This window comes from Primulina tabacum, chromosome 17 (assembly GCF_025594145.1).
Source record: "Primulina tabacum isolate GXHZ01 chromosome 17, ASM2559414v2, whole genome shotgun sequence".
NCBI lineage: Eukaryota > Viridiplantae > Streptophyta > Magnoliopsida > Lamiales > Gesneriaceae > Primulina > Primulina tabacum.
In genome coordinates, this window is record NC_134566.1 from 9,390,368 (window position 1) to 9,405,008 (window position 14,641).

The window sequence follows — 14,641 nt, forward strand, 5'->3', positions numbered from 1 at the left end:
TACAATTTATTTTGCAAAATTTGCCCTATTGTTGCATAACTTATGATTGTGTCCATAAATAATGAATCACATTCCTAATTGGTTGAATATGTGATGATAAATTTTTTAATCTATTTTGGCCACAAATTTAAAATATGACATGTACACCTAATATGAAAAAACTTACCACCTACGATGGTTTACATATTTCAATAAGTTAACTAATATTAGAAGTATTTGCACTGATATTTAAGATTACACTTTCTTATTTATAACAACATTAATTATCCATATATTTCGCCTTCTTATTATCTTCTATTATCTGATTATATTTAATTAAAGTTATGTCTCAGCTGACAAATTTTTAATTGATTTCATTAAGTCTTACTTAAATTACAAGCATACCCTCATTTAACTATGTTTTCAAATATTTATCTATGTTTTCAATTTTTTAGATAGTCTATCATATCTAAAAAAAAGAGTGCAAAAAATCATTAATTTGATAATAATAAAAACTGTCACATTTAGATAAATATTTTAACTATATAATCACTCAACGTATTCAAATTGTCACTAGTTATATATAAAGGGATAGCCTAATAAAATATGTTTTTGACAGAAATTCACTCGTTCACTTATTAATAAAGAAAAGATATAGAAATGGTTCGAGTTACGTGGACTTGTCTTCTTCTTTTAACTTCCCAATTCTTTCTTCTCGTTAACTTTTTCATTTTCTGACAACGCTACGCCCTTACGTGGTCTACCTATTCTCACATTTTCGTTTCAATTAAAAAATTTATAGTTATTCATTTTAATATAATTAAGGCTCATGTTACAAAAATGATATGTTAAAGTGTGATTAAATATCCATAAAATAAATAAAATCATACTAAAAATTGTAGAAAATATCAGATTTTCTTTTTCTTGAGTTGGGCTTAATTGCGTATGGAGATATTTATTATAATTGAGTGTCGAACTGAGATTAATAGCAAATTAAAAATAAATAACTATATGTATATATTGTTGAAAATAAGAGTTGAAATTATTGAATATTGAAAATAAGAGTTGTAAATATTGAAAATTAATGTGTGATGATATATTTATTTTTGGATTATTTTCAAAGAAATTCTATAAAAATGTTTCTCAATTTGTGAAGAAAAACACAATTGAGTGGAGAAAACTTTATAAAGTTTGTAGTTTAATATATTTTGTCAGTTTGAGATTTTTACTTTTTTCCATAAATTTTTATTTTTAACACGTTATCAGCACGATACTCGAAGGTTCTCCATATTTTGTCAAGCACCAAAACACAAGAAAAATGTAACAATATTAAAAAATAAGAATATTTATTTTACTGTTTATTTATTTTATTGTGTATATATTTAATATGTAATATCATGTTATTATATAAAAGGAGTCTATGAAACCTCATTATAATAACGTGATGTGATTATATTATATATTACACTACTTATAATAATTTGATGTGATATACATAATTATTTAAACACGATTAATAGTATATACATCATATTATTACCATAAAATTTACATATACGTACATTTATTTTTTTAAAATTTTGTAACGGTCATAAACGGCTAGTTTTTACCCTATAAATATGATTTTACAAACACATTCAATCACTCCAAACTTACTCTTCTTCCCTAAAAATTTTCTTCATCGAAATTTTCGAAGAAGAAGAACACTGTTCTTTCAAGGTTATTTTGTATATTATTTTGGTTATTATACTCACTAGTTTTGTATTTATCGGAGAATATATGCCCCGTGTTTTTTCTTTATTTTTAAGAATGCTTGTATTTATAATATATATGTTACTTTGTATTGTCATATTAATATATTTAAAACTTAACTAATAAAATGCATTGATATTTTTATAGTACCACTATGTCAAATTTGGCAAAACTCGAATTTGTTGTGCTCGTCATTACTGAGAAAAAATTATATGCTATGGAATCTCGTTGTATAAATGCATCTTGATTAATTGGGTCTAAATGATATCATTAAAGAAAATGGTACCTCATCATCATAAGAAAAAACAAAAGCTATGATATTTTTGCGTCGGCATCTAGATGAGAGAATAAAATGTGAATATCTCATTAAAAAAGATCTCATGGCTTTACGGAAAAGATTAAATGAAAGATTTGAACATATAAAAGAAGTTATATTTCCGACCGCCAGTGATGAATTGAATACGTTAATATTCCAAGATTTTAAGAAAGTCGGTGATTACAACACGACAATGTATCAAATAATCTCGCAATTAAAATTTTGTGGACATGAGGTTAGAGGAATCAGAAATGCTTGAAAAAAATATTTTTTATTTTTCACGCATCAAATATAACTCTACAATAACAATATAGAGTGCATGAATTTGTGAGATATTCTGAACTTATCTCATGTCTTCTTGTGGCGGAAAAGAACAACGAGCTGCTAATGAGAAATCATCAGTTCCGACCCACTGGATCAACAACATTTCCAGAATTAAATGTTGTAAGTAAAAATTAATTTAAACCTGGAAACCAAAATCAATGTCAAAGACAAGGATTTGGTCGAGGTCGAAATCTAGGTCGTGGAGGTGGATGTGGAAATGGTCATGGTCATGGTCGTGGTCGGGGCCGTGATTTTGAAAACAATCGAGATAGTTACTTCTATAATTCATCTCAAAAAGACGTCACAAACCACCCATTAAAAAGACATCATGAGAACATGAGTGTTAATGAAAATCACTCAAAACGATTTGAAAGTTCTTGTTTTAGATGCGGCACTCCAGGACATTGTCTCGTATTTGTCGAGCCTCCGAACGCCTTTGTAAGCTCTATAAAGAATCAATAAAAGGAAAAGAAAATGAGACCAACTTCACTGAACACAGTGACCATTTAAGTGATTCAACTAATTTTGATGCTACAGATTTTCTGAATTATTTCTCTGAAAATGATCAATATATTGGTGGAATATAAATGTTATTTTATTTTTCATGTGCTCATATGCTAATATTTTATTGCATAATTATGACATGCGTTATATTTTCCAATAAATTACATATGTATTGTCAGTAAATTTTTTATTGCATATTTTTTTAAAAGTTCAAATATGAAAAATGTTATAAACAAAACTAAACAAGGAACTAGTCCCATGGAAATTTGCATACTTGATAGTGGTACAACGCACACTATTCTCCGAGATAAAAGATATTTTTGGAACTAAAACCCACAAAAACAATGGTGAATACAATATCAGGTCATGTAGACTTAATAAAAGGTTGTATTAAAAAACATTTTTTGTTACTTAATAGTAAAAAATTTATGATAAATGATGCTTTGTATTCACCACAATCGAAAGAAATTTTTTGAGTTTTAATGACATATATTCTCATGGGTATGATACTCAGACAATAAATGAAGGAAATAAAAAATATATGTGTCTTACCACATATATATCAGAAAAAATATGTAGTTGAAAAACTACCAATGCTCCCTATTAGATTACATTATACATATACAAGTCCAATTGAATCAAACATGGTAGTTGATAATTCTTCAATACTGATTAATTGACATGATCGATTAGGACATCCTGGTTCAACAATGATGCGAAGAATTATAAAAATACACATGGTCATCCACCGAAAGATCTGAAGATCTTTCAAATAATCAATTTCAATGCAAAGCATGTTCTCTTAGAAAACTTATTATAAGACCATCACCAGCTAAAATCCAAACTGAATCACTCATGTTTCTTGAACGTATTCAGAGTGATATTTGTGGGCCAATGCATCCACCATGTAGAACATTTAGATATTTTATGGTATTGATCAATGTCTCTAGCATATATTCACCTGTATGTTTATTATCAATTCGGAATGTGGCATTTGCAAGATTACTTGCTTAAATAATAAAATTGTGGAATCAATTTCTTGATCATACAATCAAGAAAACTAGACTTGATAATATTGATGAATTTACTTCTCAGACTTTCAATGACTATCGTATGTCAATGAGAATCACTTTTGAGCATCATATTGCTCATGTACATACACAAAATGGATTAGCTGAATAATTGATTAAATGTCTACAACTGATTGCTAAACCAATGATTATGAAAACAAAACCCCATGTTTTTATGTGATGACATGCAATTTTACATGCTGCTGCATTAATTCGCATCAGACCAAGTGCATATCATAAATACTCCTCATTGCAGTTTGTCTTTGGTAAAAAACCAGACATTTTCTCATCTGAGAATTTTTGGATGTATGATATATGTGTCTATTGCACTGCCTCAACGAACAAAAAATGAGACCTCAAAGAAAGATCGGAATTTATATTGGTTATGATAGTCCATCAATCATTCGATATCTTGAGCCTCAGACATGCGACGTGTTTATAACATGTTTTGCTGATTGTCATTTTAATGAGGAAATCTTCCTAATGTTAGAGAAGAAAAGAAACATATCGAAAAAAAAAGAATTACATGGTATACATCATCATTGTTACATCTAGATCTAAGAACTAAATAATGTGAAAAAGATGTACAACAAATTGTGCATTTGCAAAGAATATCAAATCAAATACCAGATGCATTTATAGACACAAAAGGGGTAAATAAATCATATATACATGCTGTAAATGCCCCTGCTCGAATTGAAATTCCAAAGAAACGAATTGAAGACACTCATAATGTCATAAAACGATTGAAGCGTGTAATACCAATCGGTTTCAAGGATAAAAATCATCGAAAAAGAAAATGCACAGAGAAACACGATGATCACAAAATAAAGAATGATATTCCGACAGAAATACATGATGATGAAAATGTTATGTTAGAACCACAAACTGACGAGAATCGTGAAATCTCTATCAATTGTATTAATACTAGAAAAATATGGAACCGAAAAGATATAAAAGAAATTGATGAGATATTTTCTTACTATGTGACATTTAACATCATAAATGACAATGAAGATCATGAATCAAAATCTTTTGGTGAATGTAAAAATCGACAGTACTGGATAAAATAGAAAAACGCCATCCAGGTTGAATTAGATTCACTAAATAAACGTAACGTTTTTGGACCTATAGTTTTTACACCTGAAATTGTAAAACCTGTTGGATACAAATAGGTATTTATTCGAGAGCGAAATGAGAAAAATGAAATAGTAAGATATAAAGCTCGACTTGTTGCACAAGGTTTTTCTCAAAGACCTATAATTGATTATGAAGAAACATATTCTCTCGTTATGGATGTAATTACGTTTCGGTATTTGATTAGTTTGACGGTACCTGAAAATTTAGAAGTACGTCTTATGGATGTTGTCACAGTTTACTTATCGGATCACTTGATAGTGTATATATATGTGTGTGTGTGAAATTGCAAAGATCATTATATGGGTTAAAGCAATCCGGCTGAAAGTGGTATAATAAGCTAAGTGAACACTTAATAAAAAAGGGATATGTAAACAATTAAATATGCTCTTGCGTTTTCATTAAAAATAAACATCCAGATGCGTAATTATTGTTGTATATGTTAATTATTTAAAAAAAATTGAACGAATAAGGAAATTCAAGAAGTTGTGTTGTACTTAAAGGAAAATTTTGAAATGAAAGACCTTGAAAAAACAAAATATTGTCTGGGTTTGCAAATTGAACAAAAAGAATGTGGAATATTTGTTCACCAATCAAATTATACAGAAGAGGTCCTTAAACTTTTTAATATAGATAAATCAAATCCTTTAAGTACTTCAATGATTGTTAGATAATTAAACATAGAAAAAGATCCATTCCATCCATGTGAAAATGATGAAATTATTCTTGATCCAGAAATACCACATCTAAGTGTTATTGGTATCATTATGTATCCATTCCGTCCATGTGAAAATGATGAAATTATTCTTGATCCAGAAGTACCACATCTAAGTGTTATTGGTATCATTATGTATCATGCAAATTGTACAAGACCAGACGTATCTTTTGCTCTAAATTTATTGGTAAGATTTAGCTCATATCCAACAAAGAGACACTTGAACGAAATTAAATATATATTCCGTTATCTGCGAGGAAAGACAGACTTGGGACTTTTGTATTCAAAAGCACTACAATTTCTTGGCGTTCACAGAAACAAACATTCGTAACAACTAATAACTTCTTCAAATCACGCCGATATTATTGCACTACATGAAGCAAGCCGTGAATGTGCGTGGCTAAAATCAATGCCCCAAAATATCCAAATCTTATGCGGATTATCTAGGGGTGGGCAACGGTTGGTTTGGTCCGATTTTACTCTACAACAGTTTGGTTTTTCGGTTTTCGATTTCGAATATTTCTAGTCCAAAACCAAACCATTTTATTATAGTTCGGTTCAGTTTTTTTGTAATATGGTTCGGTTTATATTGCCGGTTATATACGGTTAGCTGAAATTTGTTGAGAAATAAAATTATACGTCATCTTTAAAATCTAAATCATAGTATTTTTCAAACATTTAATTTGTGAGTCTTAATCTTTTTTATATATATTATAGATATATATTATAAACTGTGTTGTGTACAAACATGTCATACAAATATAATAACAATATATAACTAATTAAGCATGTAAACACGAAAAATGCATGAATCCAACGGAATATTCAGTAATAGGAATGATAATAAGGTGTCAACCAGCTTGAATGGAACATCAATCATCTTATGAAAAAATTAAAGAATATACGGAAAAGAAAACGTCGACTGGTGAGTGGTGAGAAAGAAGAGAAAACGATCGGATTGAAAATTGAGGGTAAATGATACCAAGTTCTTCAATCTTAATAGGTCCATTATACATAAAAAGTCTTATACTTAACAATAATATGGCCCATTATACATAAAAACCCTATACTTAAAAATAATATGGTCGGTTCGATTATTCGGTTTTTCGGGGGATTAAAATCGAAAACCGAACCGAGAAACCGAATTTCATAAATTTTAAAACCATAACCGACCGTAAAACATATAAAACCGAACCATTTAAACCGAATTATTCGGTTCGGTTGGCTTTTTTTCGATTTTTCGAGTTTTATGCCCACCCTTAAGATTATCATTCGACAAGAAGCCTGTGACACTATATGAAGATAGTGCTGCATGTGTTGCTCAAATGAAAGAATGATATATAAAAAGCGACATAACTAAACATATTCCCCCTAAGTTCTTCGCATTCACCAAGAGTTTGAGAAAAATAAAGATATTGATATTCGTTACTTTCAATCAAGTGAAAACTCATCAAATCTCTTTACAAAGACATTTCCTACTACAATATTCAGAAAGCATATATATAATTTTGGGATGCGCAATCTACGAAATTTGTAAAGAATCGTTCGTATTAACACGAGAGAGAGTTTACGTGACTGCACTCTTTTTCCTTTACTATGGTTTTTATCTCAATGAATTTTTCCTAGTAAGGTTTTTAACGAGACTGTATAAAAACACGTGATTAAGATAATCATTGTATCATGATCATCACCACAAAGGGGAGTATTGAAAATTAGAGTTGAAATTATTGAGTGTTGAAAATAAGAGTTATAAATATTGAAAATTCGTTTGTGATGATATATGTAATTATGTATTTATTTTTGGATTATTTCCAAAAAAAAATCTATAAATAGACCTCTCAGAAGAAAAAACACAATTGAATAGAGAAAATTTTATAAAGTGTATAGTTTAATATATTTTATGAGTTTGAAATTTTTACTTTTTACCATAAATTTTTACTTTTTACACACACACATATATATAAATATATATACATATAACAATTATAATAATCTATAATATTTTATTAAGTTTGAGACATTAAAGTAACTAACTTTGGTGTCATGGTCTGTTTTAATATTTATATATATATATATAATAAAATGTTAAAATTTTAATGCAATTTATATATAGCTCAGCGAATATAGTCATTGTTTTTTGAGATTTAGGTTATAAGTTCAATTTCTATTGAGATCATAAAATAAATTAAAAAACGATCTCAATAGGAATTGAACTTATAACCTAAATCTCAAGAAAAAAATGATTATATCCGCTAAACTATATATAATTTACATTAAAATTTTAACATTTTATTAATATATATAAATATTAAAACAGACTATGAAACCAAAGTTAGTTTCTCTAAGTGTCTCAAACTTAATAAAATAGTATAGATAGTATAAATTATATTTTGATCCTCATTTAAATATAAATCAAATGAATTATAAAAAAATATTATATATAATAATAATATACTGTTAAGAAATTACGTGTAGAATATTGGGACGCCAAACAAAATGTCGGTTAAAATAAAAACCCTAATCTCCCTTAAATTAACCTGGAACCCAATATATTTCTTCCAGAAAAAAACCAGATAACAGAGCAAAGGATGCCGGGATTGACTTGCAACGCTTGCAACAAGGAATTCCTCGACGATTCTGAGCAGAAGCTTCACTACAAATCTGAGTGGCACCGTTACAATCTTAAACGGAAGGTGAGCCGCCGTCGATTCCTTTTCATAATCTTATTGTATGTGTTTGATTTTGTTTATATTTATGGGATTCTTTTACTCGATACTTCACATCATATTTCATGTGTTATAAGTGGTGAAAGAACGACTCTTTTCTTTTTTGGCTTTTGTTTAATAAGTTGTTGATGTGTTGCTTATTGTACGGAGCTCATATTTGTATGAATTTATGATGACTATTGGTTAATGATTGGTTCTCTACCGCAGATAATGATCATAGAAAGAAAGCTGTTTGTAAAAAAATTGACATTTGATGTTATTTGTGGAAGAATATTCAATATTGTAATGTGAGGTAATTAGAGACTGAAAAGTTGGATATTTTATATGAACGAAGAAAGCACATGATCAAAGTAAAACTCAGCATATTGTCTTGAATTGGAACAGCTTACTCGTGAACACAGGATGTCTGAACTTGAAGGATATGGATTGCCTGTGTTTGGAACTCTAGGAAGAGTTCCGTACTTGCTTATTTTATGAACAAGATATTCTAGCCACTCATTACTCGACCAAATACATGATTGACATGATGATATAAAACTTTATTGTAGAAACACAGCGCTCAATTTTAGAGGTGCTGTTATTTATCGCCTTTGTTTGAAGCTGGTGTTTTGAGTAAGATCATGATCGCCCATGTTTTTTTTTTCACTTATAGTTTCATGTTAAATTGAGTGCGAAAGCAAGTAGCTGTTAGTATGGACATTTTACTTGTCTTCCACGATTGAATAATTTGAAATTCTTGTCTTAGGTATTGCTCCAGAGCCAACGTATCTGTATTCTGCTGCTGTATGTTTCTTAAATTTCTCCTGATGCTTTAATTAAGTTCCTGGTTTCGTTCAGGTTGCAGGTGTTCCTGGAGTGACTGAAACACTTTTTCTAGCTAGACAATCTGCACTTGCAGAAGAGAAAAAGAAATCAGATGAAACTCCCCTCCTGTATAGTTGTGGACTTTGTGGAAAGGGATACAGAAGTTCTAAAGCCCACGAACAACATCTAAAATCTAAGAGTCACTTATCACGCTCTTCTGAATCAACAACTGGCGAAGATGAGGGAAGTACAATTATTAAGCCACTTCCACGTGTTCCAAAGGTGCCTTTGCATCGTTCGGTACCGGAGGATGACGATAGTGAAGAGAGTGAATGGGAAGAGGTGGATGATATGGAGGAAGACTTGGCTGGTGAAGCCAGTGATTCTAGGGCCGAACTCAGGGTGAACGAGAGTCCTGATAATGATGATATGGATGAGGATGATTATAAGTTGGATGCAACTTGCTGCTTTATGTGTGATTTAGAGCATGATTCAGTGGAGAACTGTATGGTTCACATGCACAAGAAACATGGGTTCTTCATACCTGACATTGAGTATCTGAAGGATCCTAAAGGTCTTCTTACTTATCTCAGCCTCAAGGTATTAAATGTGTTTTTATATCAAGGACAATTTTGTTTTCAACTATATTATTTTCTCCAACTGTTCACGGTGTTTCATTAGTTTTATCTTTTGTGCTTCTTTAAAGTTTAAATCTTGATGCCTGAACCCACACAGGTTAAAAGGGATTTGATGTGTTTGTATTGCAATGAGAGATGTCATCCATTCTCCAGTATCGAAGCCGTTCGGAAGCATATGGAGGCAAAAAGCCACTGCAAAGTGCATTATGGTGATGGAAGTGAAGAGGAGGAAGCAGAGATAGAAGTGTTTTATGATTATAGCAGCAGGTTTTTATAACACCAAGAAACTACGTAGTTGTGTATGAATAAATTATACATGCGAACTTGTAACCTAACCTAGTTGGTTCTTTTTTGTTCATGCGTATAAAGTTTTGTTGACGAGGAAGGAAAGCAGCTGGTTGTGGTTGATGACATGCAGAAAGATGTTGAACTTGGTAGTGGTGGCTCTGAGTTAATTATTACCCGAAGAATTGGCAGCACAACCCTGACCAAAATGATCGGTTCAAGAGAATTTTTAATATATTACCGCCAGAAACCACGGCCAACTCCTGCAAATAGCGCCATTACTGCCGCCAAATTGGCCTCTAGGTATGTGAAATGATTGGATAGATCCTTACTTCCTACTCCTAAAAGTAAAATAAACTGGATATTTAAGTGAAATTATACAATTTACCCACAGGTATAGGAGCATGGGTCTGGCAACAGTGCAATCAAGAGAACACGTACTCAGGATGAAGGTAATGAAAGCAATGAATCGGTCTGGTATTGACGCCATGCGCTCTAAGATTGGTATGAAGAGTAATGTTATACGCAACCTCCCCAACAACGTTCCGTATTAGTTCTTGTTGTATCTGTTATAGATGTGCGGTGAAGAAAAAGATTGTTATTCCTATTCTTCTGTTCATTCATATGACTGCTGCATGCACACCTCAGGTACTGTAGAAAAGTTTCATTTGTGACGGGTTGATGTGTAATCTAATTTATTTTAATTAATTTTTTTTAGAAAAAAACTATGAAATAGCATAAGAAAAAGCATACTCTCCTGTCTAAGTAGATTTTTGATTCATATGACTTCTGTATGCACACCTCAATACTTTAGAGGTCATTAAGTGTAATAATTGTCTGAAAAAAAAAAGATACTGGTGAAGGATAAGGTTGATATTGTCGCTTTTAAAAAATTATGATAAAAAAGATAATTGGAAGTGGTTAAGTATAATTGGGGGTAGCTTTAATTTGTAGGCATGCCGACCATTTTTATTATAAGGTTCGACATGTTATTGCTCATGACAATGATACGTTCATATGACATAGAAGTTTCAACATTTCTCCATTCCATAAATTTTAAGACATACAGAGAATTTATTAATAACTCCAAAATTGATAATTTATACGAACTTTTCACCCGATTATCCTAGAACATTGTAAGCTCCATATATGATCTCTCCAAATGAGTGTGTTCTTAACATTTAGAGTGTTCATGTTTCTTAAAAATTATTTTGTTCAAAATAAATGGTGTTTGATTGTTTTCCTTTTTAAGAATCATACTTAAAAAACCCGAAGTCGGAAATAGAAAAAAAGTGTAACCGACTTTGTTGGACCAAACGTTTGTCGTTTTACCAAAAACTATAGTCGGTGGTAACGATGCAACTCAAATATTTTAAACTATATAGCAGTTCAAGTACTACGTTTCGATTGGTCTACTCAGCAGGATAATTTTTGCACCCAACAATCTCCTTATCTATAATTGCACTATAATATCAGTTGTAGGATCGAACGCTTGATACTTTACCAAAAGTTATAGCTGGTGTTGACAGTGCAACTCAAATTTTTTAAACTGTATAGCAGCTCAAAAATGACGTTTCAATTGATCTATCTAACATGAATAATTATTGCACCCAACATACATTTATACTTTTGCTTTAAAATAGGATATTTATGTCAAAAAATTACTAAAATTAATTGGTTAGAATTAGTTACGTGACGTAAATTTATAATCTCGTACATAAATGAGAAAAAATGTCGCGTTTTTATGGTAATGGGACTAAAATCATGATGATATTTTCAAGAATTTGTATTACATAAAGTATTAAAATATTAATAGCTTTAAAAGGGTTATTATAAACGACATATGTACATAATGAAGTTTCATTATTCGCACGCTAAATTAATTATTTCACGATCCCAATTAGGGATTTTTTTTGTCTAAGTAACTTGTTAAATTTTGATCTTGTTGTATTAACTTTTAATTTTCAACAATTTTGTTTTAATTGCTGATATATTATCGTACGTATCAACAATTTCGGATGTTATGTCAACATTTTCCAGTGATAGTACTCCGAAAAAATAGAATAAATAGCAAAAAAAAAAAAATCAGAGTTATCATCAACCAAACCCAAGTTTTGATTACTTATACCGAAACTCGAAATGGAACAAGTTACTGGACTAAAAGCGTTATTTTCCCATCAAAATTAAAATTCTTCAATAAATTGACTGATTTACCACAATTTTAAACTTGTTCAAAGTTGGAAATAATAATCACTAATTTGCGTATGAAAAATTCATCCTTCGATCCTGAAATCAAGTTGTTCCCACTTCTGAATAGGGTCCCTTGTCAGGTAGAATAACCATTCTTTCTTAGAGCACCCACATTGGTGCATTAATGGGTAATTATTAACACCAATTAATATTCATGCACCAATGCGGATATATGGATTATCAATCTTGACTGCCATGTCAGCATGAAAATTCATCGGTATTAATCTCATTAATTCATCTACCTTTTTTTAAAAAGAGAACAAAAAAGCCAAACGGCTCTTTTGACTATATATATATATATATATAATTATTTATTTATTTATTCTTTTTGTTTTGTTCTGAAAAATAAATCATTCCAAAAAAGCCAACTGTTTTTATTTTTTAATAATATTTTATTCAATATTGAAATTAAGTTATTTTTAAAATAATAATACTATTTATTTTCAATAATATTTATTGTAAATTTTTAAACAAAATTAGAAAGATATTTAATTAATATAAAATAAAAAAAATAAATAAGTGGATACTGGGATCCATAAATAATGATGGTTGCTATTAAATGAATGTGAATGTGTATTAATAATGAGAAAGTGTTAATATAATGATTATGTGGCTCGCGGATCCCATACTTTTTGAAGAGATGGAAGATTAATAACATGTATTAATGACTACGGATGCGGATGCCCTAATGAATCTGAATGAAAGAAGAGTTTGAAGCCAATATTGCGTAGAATCTTTATTTCATCCCAAGAAAAAAAAAACCAGAACAAAAATTTTATTTTTGAAATTTTTATTAAAAAATTTATTGTCATAGTACTATTCTAAATAAATATTTTTTTTAAAAAAATATTAGATTTCAAGATTTATGTATATATATGTGTGCGTCATGCTGTCACCACAGAAGATAAGTAACCTTTAGTTTTCCCTTCCGATCTCTATTTTCTTGGTCATAAGTATTTGATTCTAATTAATTATGGCCGGAATCGCTTTGGGAGGATTCGATGACTCGTTCAACATTTCCTCGTTGAAGGCATACATCGCCGAGTTCATATCCACGCTGCTCTTTGTCTTTGCCGGTGTTGGCTCCGCCATGGCTTACAGTTAAGGCTTAAGAATTTAGTCGATAATCAGGATTGATATATATAAAATCTTTATATTTTTTAAAAATATTTCACGTGTAATTTGAAGCTATTTTATCTGAATATCCATGTGCGGCATGCATGACCATTGCTACGCCTAAATAAATATAGTTCTAGCAAAATAGAAACGATGAAGTATACTTTTTACAGTAGTATTTTCTAAAGCATAGCTATTAATAACCACGAATTTGAAAAAAATTCTAAAATCTAAAAGAGGAGAAGCCAACAAAATTCCTGATCAGTTTCTGAACCTTGGGATCAATATTGGGCATGCAGGCTAAGGCTATCCCAACCCATGGTGTGGCTGCTGGAGCCGTTGAAGGAGTTATAATGGAAATAATTATCACATTTGCATTAGTCTACACAGTCTATGCTACGGCAGCTGATCCGAAGAAAGGCTCGTTGGACACTATTGCACCGATTGCTATTGGATTTATTGTGGGTGCAAACATCTTGGCCGCTGGACCGTTTTCCGGTGGTTCGATGAACCCCGCCCGATCTTTTGGACCCGCCGTGGTTAGTGGGGGGACTACTCCGGCAATTGGATCTATTGGGTCGGGCCACTTATTGGCGGAGGATTGGCTGGGACCGTATACAGTAATGTATTCATGCATCGTGCAGCACATACCACTAACGAATGAGTTCTAAGGTTGATTTTTGAATGTTTTATACAATTTTTGTAATGTTTGTGTTGGGAAATGAGATATCCCTTTTGATAAGGGATTCTTTTGTAATAAGAGAGAGTCGAGGGAATTTGTTTTCTTTTTCTTCCTTTTGTTTTTATTGAATTTGGTTTGCAGCCTTTGGATCCATTTTCTTGGTGTCTTGTTTGCTTGGTGAAAAGATATTGAATTTGGTGAGGATTTTATCGCTTTTGTATTTTATTTTTTTTTCGGAAGCTTACAATCATGAAATATATTATATCCCGGACATATTCAATGAAAGGGTAATGATCATGTGTGAAGTAAATAATTTATATTCTGATCAGGAAAGAATAATGGG

At 30.7% G+C, this 14,641-nt stretch overlaps 2 protein-coding genes and 1 pseudogene across 2 annotated transcripts in view; all 3 read left to right on the plus strand.

The window, feature by feature from the left end:
• LOC142530384 (large ribosomal subunit protein eL15) overlaps positions 1-14,641 on the plus strand; it is a 94,760-nt gene that overhangs the window by 253 nt on the left and 79,866 nt on the right. The gene's annotated exons all lie outside the window — the stretch shown is intronic.
• LOC142531585 (cytoplasmic 60S subunit biogenesis factor REI1 homolog 1-like) lies at positions 8,313-11,000 on the plus strand. The gene is made up of 5 exons (XM_075637775.1): positions 8,313-8,490; positions 9,361-9,927; positions 10,063-10,232; positions 10,335-10,553; positions 10,645-11,000. Exons 1-5 carry the CDS (start codon positions 8,386-8,388, stop codon positions 10,802-10,804), a joined length of 1,221 nt encoding a protein of 406 aa, XP_075493890.1. The 5' UTR covers positions 8,313-8,385; the 3' UTR covers positions 10,805-11,000.
• LOC142531693 (aquaporin TIP2-1-like) lies at positions 13,245-14,502 on the plus strand (annotated as a pseudogene).